The sequence below is a fragment of the Octodon degus genome, unplaced genomic scaffold (assembly GCF_000260255.1).
Source record: "Octodon degus isolate 3935 unplaced genomic scaffold, OctDeg1.0 scaffold00373, whole genome shotgun sequence".
NCBI lineage: Eukaryota > Metazoa > Chordata > Mammalia > Rodentia > Octodontidae > Octodon > Octodon degus.
The window spans coordinates 661,477-669,411 of NW_004524949.1; the positions used below are offsets into that span (position 1 = coordinate 661,477).

A 7,935-nucleotide genomic window follows, 5' to 3' on the forward strand; every position below is an offset into this window, starting at 1 on the left:
AAATAATGTTTTATTAATGGATGCTCCTGGTACACAGCTAAATTAAGAGACAAAGATTTCCATATAGCTAACATTCATTATTGCTGATCTCATGGTGTATTAAATGTATTCATCCTTTCTGGGTGTACATCCTTAATTGATAAAAATTAATAGTCCTCTGGCTATACTTTATATTTCATAGTGCTTGATATTCAGATAAAATTATAATAGTTAAGCTCACTGCTCCCAGTACACTGCTGATGTCATTGATTTTCCCTCTGGGTGTTCAACAACTGAAGTTTATAGACCAGAACTAGAAAGATAACTGGGCTAAGAGGACAGCCAGTATTTTGGCCCTGGCCCTTCAAGGTCAACAAGATCCCAAGAAATGAGGGAATCTTTTTTACAATTCCTACAACTTTGGTGAGTCGCCCAAATTCCTGAACAAGGAGACTGCTGGACCCCAGCCAGAGGATAGGAATCAACAAGTGTACATTGTGCCAAAGGAGGGTCACTAAGAGGAAGGAGTCTCCCATGTTTTCACAGAAAGCATAAATTGCTCTAAAAAATGCCTAAGGAAACAACTGATCTTGATAGACAGCAAGAGTATAATTTGATTAACACAGGTCTCTCTCTTTTTTATGTATTTAGTACAGGGTATACAGGGTCTCACTATGTAGATTAGACTCGCAGTGATTCTCCTGTTTTCAGCCTCCCAAGTACTGGGCTTACAGGTGCACGCCACCACACTCAGTCTCAATTGCCATGTCAGTGCGCTGGGGGGTGGGGATGGGGGTGGGGCTGGTATGGCAAGCCAGGGATTGAACCCTGGCCACTGCACTCTGCCTAAGCAGGGACTTTAGTTCAATGAGCTATCTGGCCACCCACAGGTCTCATTTTAACTTGGTCATGAACAGAAAAGTATAACCAAAAAATATATAAAACAGGATCATAATAATAAGTTAGATAGAAAAAGGAAGTCCAATTGCTGACCCTTCTGGCAATTTCCTGCTATACTAGTTGTTAACCACTGTTATGGGAAAAAAATGAAAAACTAAAACCGAACCAATAAACGCTCAACAAAAGTCTTTAAATTCTTTAGCTAAAACTAGGAAGACATGATAAAATATCAGATTCGATCAATAAAGATATCTAAGATTTAGTGGGTTTACAATCACTATTACAGTCCCGTAGGAGCAGACATTTGAACAGGAAAGTGGAATGACCCAGTGCAGTTGAAAACACAGGGTCAAGGGCATGCTTGTGTATTAACAGGCAATCAAATGCCATTGTGGCTGCCCTCATGGCACATGTGACCATTGGACCACGGAAAGAGGAATATCGCATCCCCATAGTGGAGCCTGTTTCCCTGTAGTCCTCCAGCATGAGCATTCTTGAGAATGACTCTAGAGGACAGCCCAATACATCAAATACTGAGCTCCACACAGCCTATGAGACCTATGATATGGGGACAGCTGAAGAAGACAACACAGGAGGCTCAAACACTGATGATGTGACAGGGCCTCCCACAATCTCTTGAGAATATGTTTGCTCCTATAATGGCCATCATAGGCTATATACTGGTTTTTTTTGTTGTTGTTGTTGTTGTTTGGTTTTTTTTTGGTGGAACTGGGGATCGAATTCAAGCCCTTGTGCTTGCCAGGGAAGCGCTTATTCCACTGAGCCATCTCCCTGGCTCCTATATACTGTTTTTTTAAACTGCTGCAATCACAAAAACAAAAAGGGAGAAATATTAGGAACCACAAATTATGAATTGAGGGTAGGGCCTGGAGGCCTTGATGATGGCCTTAATGGTCTCATGATGCTGTGGCCCTTCTGGGAAGATTACATCAATATTAGATCTTTGTCAATTTAAAATAATCACCACCCTCTGAGTCATCTGGTAAGCCCTTAGATTATTGTGTATGCTCAATAAATGGTGGCTAGCATGGAGTGTCATTCTCTCTGCCCATACTGAGGCATTGACCTCCCAGACCCCCTTTTATGGATTAGTAATTTTTTTATCCTTCACTATACCCCTCATACAAAGCAATTGGGGTTCATGGCCAGTTCCTCAATAGGAGAAAATGTTATTAAATGTAGATTCAGCTTAAAGGAGGGTCATGTATTTGGCCATTACATTGTGAATAGCTCAAAAAATGAAGCAATACTTTGATATTTAAAGACCATTATGCCGCTCAGAAAAGAAGTCATTGATATCATTGATGAATGACTATAGCACCAAGATATAAATCTTTTTTTAAAAAAATTTATTTATTTGTGTGTGTGTCTGGCCAGCTCAGCCCACCAGGGGGCGGGGCTGGCTGGCATGTGGTGCTGGGGATTGAACCGCGGTCCCTGTGCTTTGCTAAGCTTGTTCTAAGTAGGTGCTTTAGACCACTGAGCCATCTCACCAGCCCCAAGATCTAAATCTTTCTTTTCTTTTCTTTTGCGGTACTGGGGAATCGAACTCAGGACCCTGCACTTGCCAGGCAGGCCCTGTGCCATTGAGCCGTCTTGCTGTCCTTAAGATATAAATCTTTGTCAGAAAACTTATTACTTAACCTAAATGAAAATATCAGCCAACATTCATGTCAGAAAATGAGTTCATCAACAGCAACTATAAGCTAAGGATACAAATGCTTGGCAAAAAATCAACAAAAGTATTCTGTGAGAATTTAATGTTATTTAAAAGTTATTTCCTGAGGTATGTGTTTTAAGTTTTCTGTTTTAAAGTATCTGTAAAAAAAAAGTGTCCGTGATGAAGGGCTTTAATCTTTTAAAAGTCAATTTTATTATTTATTTTTTGGTACTGGACATTAAACTCAGGACCTCATGCTTTCCAGGCAAGTGCTATGTCACTCAGCTAAATCCCTAGCCCCCAAAAATGCCAATTTAAAAAATGCCTTTACTAAAGCAATCTGAAGATAAAGTTTAGGTCATTACTAGATCTGAAGCTGGCAGGATGAAGTTCTCCCTCCCAGATGAGAAAATGAACTGATTTAGATTTTATAAGCTTAGTGCACTCTTTAAAAGTTATTGCCATATAGGGAAGAAAATATAGGAGTCAGAAGGAAACAGCATTATAGCTTTTTAATTAAACCTAGAAAGGAAGTTCCTTCAGCAATGTAATATAGAAATTATTTGTTTATATTTGTAAGGAACTAAAATGTAAGCAGTAAGCTGTTAAAATTTCTGTTCTAAACCAATAGTGGCAAACCTATGGCTTGCATGCCAGTGGGTGTGCAGAGCTCTCTGTTGGCACTGAAGCCAAGTTGCCCCAGCAGCCAAGCATCAGGTAACAATTGTTTTTTCTAAACTAAAACCTCAGTATTGGGGGCCGGGGAGATAGCTCAGTATAATAAGCACTTGTCTGGCAAGTGCAGGGTCCTGAGCTCAATCCCCGGTACCGCAAAAAGCAAAAACCCTCAGTATTCTTTTTTTCTTTTTTAACCTCAGTATTCTGGTTTAACTGTAGTGTGGCCACTTCGCAATAAATAAGTGGATTTTGGGTTGCACTTTGGGCACTTGGTCTCTACAAGGTTCACCATCACTGGTCAAAACTAAACAGAAAAACCTGGCCCTAAGAACCAAATTGTATATCAGTATTAGTGATGAGTTGGGAAAGGCTTCCTTGAATTTTGTGTAGAGTTTTTTTTATTTTAAGTGATTAATACAGATATGGTTTGCTGAAGTGAAACCAAATGTCTGAGTGTGTGTGAGTGGTGTATATGTTTGCCTCTAGTAACCATACTTATTTTAAAAAATAATTTTTCCCTTCTTGGAAAGTGTTGTGGGGGCCAGTGATGATGAATAGGGTTTCCACCTACTTTTCTCTACAGGAACAGACATGATATTTACTCTTAGCTGACTGATAGGTCTTTATTCCCCAAGGTTGAGCATGGAAGCCAGGAGGGGAATGCCAGTTCACTGAGCTTTTATGCCCTCATTTATACATTAAGCAGACCACAACCTTTTAAAAATACATAAAGACGGGCCGGAGAGATGGCTCAGTAGGATAAGTGCTTCCCTGGCAAGTGCAAGGGCCTAAGTTCAATCCCCGGTTCTGCAAAAAAAAAAAAAAAAAAAAAGACAAGTATTTGTCAGTGCCTGATCATCATCTGTGGAGACAGTCTGGTGACTGCGTCTCAGAAGGGAGATGGACTTTTCCCTTAAGATCATAGTAGAAGCATTGCTTCACTGGGAAACACTTGAGTGAAAGCAGAGGCAGACAGGGTGATTAAAGGTCAGAAAAGACCAAAAGTCAGGCACTGTGGTGCTCCTCTATAATTCCAGAACTCTGGAAAGTTCAGGCAGATCTGCAAGTTTGAACATAACATGGGCAATTTAGCAAGAGCCTGTCTCAAGACAGGACAAAAGGCCCAGAATGCAGCTCAGTGGGAAGGCCCTGGGCTCTATCCCTTGTACTGCTAAGAAAGGAAGGAAGGAAGAGAAAGAAAGAAAAAGTACTAAATATTATGTAGGTCTGTATAAGTCATTTGCTTTTAAAAGGTTGTGGCAGCAGGCAATGTTGGGGCCCATGTACAGTTAAGATTTGTTTGTTTGAAACAGGGTTTGCTGTGCATTCCAGGATAGCCTTGAACTCTCCGCAGTCCTCCTGCCTCAGCCTCCCTAGTGCTAGGATGACAGGCATGTGCTACTACCATGTCAGGCCTGAGTTAAGATTTTGTGTGAAGTTTTAAGTTTTTTGAGCTAGGCTGAGAGGATTTTGATGCAAGAGGTGCCTTGGGAAAGGGACTGTGCGATGGGAGTAGTTCGTTATCATCAGGCCAAGGGCCCCACTTCGAAAGAGACTCAACCTGGCAAGCACAAAGTTCTGAGTTAAATTCCCTGTACAAAATAAACAAAACACCAAAAACAAACCAACAAACCAACCAACCAACAAAGACGAAATAAACAAACAAGAGACACAAAACAAGGACCAGTAAAACTCTCTGGCATAGTAGGACTAATCAGGCCTGGGGTGGTGTTTACGCCCAGGCTTGCCTGGGTCTGATAAGGGATGGCGTCACTGCAGGTCATTCTGGAGGGTATAACCTGTTTGGGGGCGGGGTGGGAACCCGCGTGATCCCTATTCCCAGGGCTTTAGACCTGCCTAAATACAAAACCTCCACCAGGATCCCTTTCCCAGAAGTCTCTATTGGTCCTGTCTGCATCTCCTGCTTCTCTTCTGTGTCCCGGCTACACTTGTCGCTCACCTGCATGTAGCCAATCAGCACTCGTAGGTTTGGCACCAATAAACGAGCAGACTCAGGGTGGGGGCGGGACTTTAGTTGTAAATGAGCCAATCGCTCATCTCTAATAGCTGGCAGCGCAGGAGGCGGTTACTCGCGCGCTTGCTTCCTCAAGATGGCGGCGTCCAAGGACGGTTGTGGCTCCGGAGAAGTGGCTATGGGGAATGGGCGGCGGCTCCACCTGGGAATTCCTGAGGCTGTGTTTGTGGTAAGGGTGCCACCGTCCCTGGCATCCTGGTTTGAGGCCGAGGACTGTTTCCTTTTGGCCCTCGTCAGAGCCTGGACTGTTGAGGGGAAGGAGCTGAGCCTAAGGTCCACGTAGGGAGCCCACGGCCACTCTCCCTCCTCCTCAGTACCGACAGAGTTCTGTAGAGCTCTTCCGGAAGAAACACGGCCTGAAAAAGACCGTGGGAGCGCGGAGGCCACAGGCTGGGGCGGGCATCCGCGGAGCGCGAGGCCGGCAGAGTCGCATCCACAGCCGGGGGTTGGGGGAAGCCGGGCGGGCGCGTGGAGGACGGGCCGTGGGGACTAGGTGGCCTTCGAATGTCTCCGCGGGAAGTGGCAGAGGGCTCTGTTGCGAAGGAAAGTCGGTTGTGCCGGCCGGCGAGCGTGTGCCGTGCGGGTGGGACTGGGGTGTAGGCAGAAGGCTGCCATCAGGTGTTTGAGAAAAACCACGCTGTAACCCTGCTTGCCCCTAGGTACGGGGATTGCATAGCGTGGTAGAGAGTGCGGTGCTCGATTTTGAGGGCAAAGGTGGGGAATGCAGTTTAAAGGTGTCACAGAATCGGAAGACCAAGCCATCAAACAAAGAGAAGCAAGTAGAAGCTGTGGACCTCAGCCCCTCATCAAACTATCGGCTGGGAAGCTATTAAAAGAATGACAGAAACCGCTGAATGGCTTTCCTCTTGTATCGAGCTACTATAAAAATCTAAGGGGATGTTCTCTATCTTTTTGTTAACCATGTCTAACATCTTTAAAGCAACCCATTTCTTATTTAGACCACAGTTTCTTGTATATTTGCATTTTTGGATTGAGTTTTATAATTTTCCTTCTGTGTTTTCTGTCAGAGAAGCTGTGCCATTTATTTCTTTACATTTATCTCAGCGGATTGTAACAAGAAATAACATTTGCTGAATGTGAGGTATTTTCTTAATTATTTTACAAAACTCCAGGAGATGGTTTCTGTTATTGTTATTATCGTTTTGTGCATAATGAAAGAGAAATAGAGCCCTTAAGTAACCAGTCGCAGATGGGAGAGGATGTAGAGCAACCTGTGAGCTCCAGAGCCTCTACTTACTCTCATACTCTGCTGCTGGGAGGACAGTAAGGCATTTCTCTTCCTTTCTGTCATTTCTCCTAGTCTTAGGGTGATGCCAGATATGTACTATAAGTTAGTATACTCCTAAATTAGTACAACATCCATAGCGCTCAGCTGGAGATGATTTCAGAAGTCTAATTCAGGAAAACAAACTTTATCTCAAGATTTTATAAAGTCTTACAATGCCTTTCCCCCTAAAATTTTAATGGGTTATTTTTTTCTAGGCTTTAAAACTTTACCTAACATAATATCATAAGGAACCCAAATTTCACATAATTTTTGTTCCCAAACTTAACAGTGATACCATATTATAGAGAGAACATAAAATTCTACATAGGTGAGGGTTTGAAACCTACCTTTGTTTCCCAATTGCTGCTTAGCCTTGAACGTAGGACTTTGGCACTTTAAGCCTGTTTCTTTAGCTTTCAAGTATAGTAGGTGCTGAATAGATGTTATTTTCTTCACTGGTAACAGGCTGTGTATCACAATTGTTAAGTTTTGCCTGGACTTTTCCCCAACTCTACTGGTACAGTAATCTTTTTTTCTTTCATTTCTTGAATTGTCTTTTTTTTTTTTACCATTAATCTATCTGGTGTATTCTTTATTGTTCACTGTCTGGTTCAGTTATTACCGCCTTGAAGTTTTTCCAGAATTTATTATTTTTTTTCTGACCTGTATTTTAGAACAAAATTCTTGGTGGTTTTTTTTTTTTTTTTTTTTTTTTGCGGAACTGGGATTGAACTCAGGCCCTTTCACTTGCCATGGAAGAGCTTATTCCACTGAGCCATCTCCCCAGCTCCTTTTGGTGTTTTTATATTCCCACAGCACAGTGTATTACAGAAAGTGTCCATATATTTTCATCTATTTCCTGATCCTTATCTAATAAATAGCTTTTCTTTAAGGACTAGGTAGCACACATTAACTTTTTTAAAATAGTAAACTTTTGCTTATTTATTTCAAGTGATTGTTCTGTTTGCCTTTTAGGCTTACAGTACTTTGTTTCAACTACCTCATACTTAAGGAAGCCTTTGTGGTTCACCTTGGGAACCTGGTGATCATACTTACCATGATTTCTGTTGTGTAACTTATTGAATTGAAAATAAGTCATCAGTAATTTCAACATATACTATGTTGAATCATTTTATGACTGGGGCACACAAATGGGCAATGTCTTTAATTACTGGTAATTTTTTTTCCTTTTTTGTTCTTTTTGAGACAGGGTCTCACTATGCAGTTCTAGCCGGCCTTGAGATTGCTTTATAGCTCAGGCTGGTCTCGAACTCACAGAAATCCTCCTGCCTCAGTCTCCTGAGTGCTGAGAGTACAGGCATATGCCACCATGCCCAGCCTGATGACTGGTAATTTTCATATATGTATATATAT

The 7,935-nt window shown here is 42.1% G+C and overlaps 1 protein-coding gene across 1 annotated transcript in view; it reads left to right on the forward strand.

Moving 5' to 3' along the window:
* Window positions 1–5,325: 5,325 nt before the first annotated feature.
* Window positions 5,326–7,935, forward strand: part of Vbp1 (VHL binding protein 1) — a 42,916-nt gene continuing 40,306 nt past the window's right edge. The window contains exon 1 of the mRNA XM_004648253.3: window positions 5,326–5,442. Coding sequence (XP_004648310.1) covers window positions 5,350–5,442 — 93 coding nt within the window. The 5' untranslated portion in view covers window positions 5,326–5,349. The remainder of the gene's footprint in view (window positions 5,443–7,935) is intronic.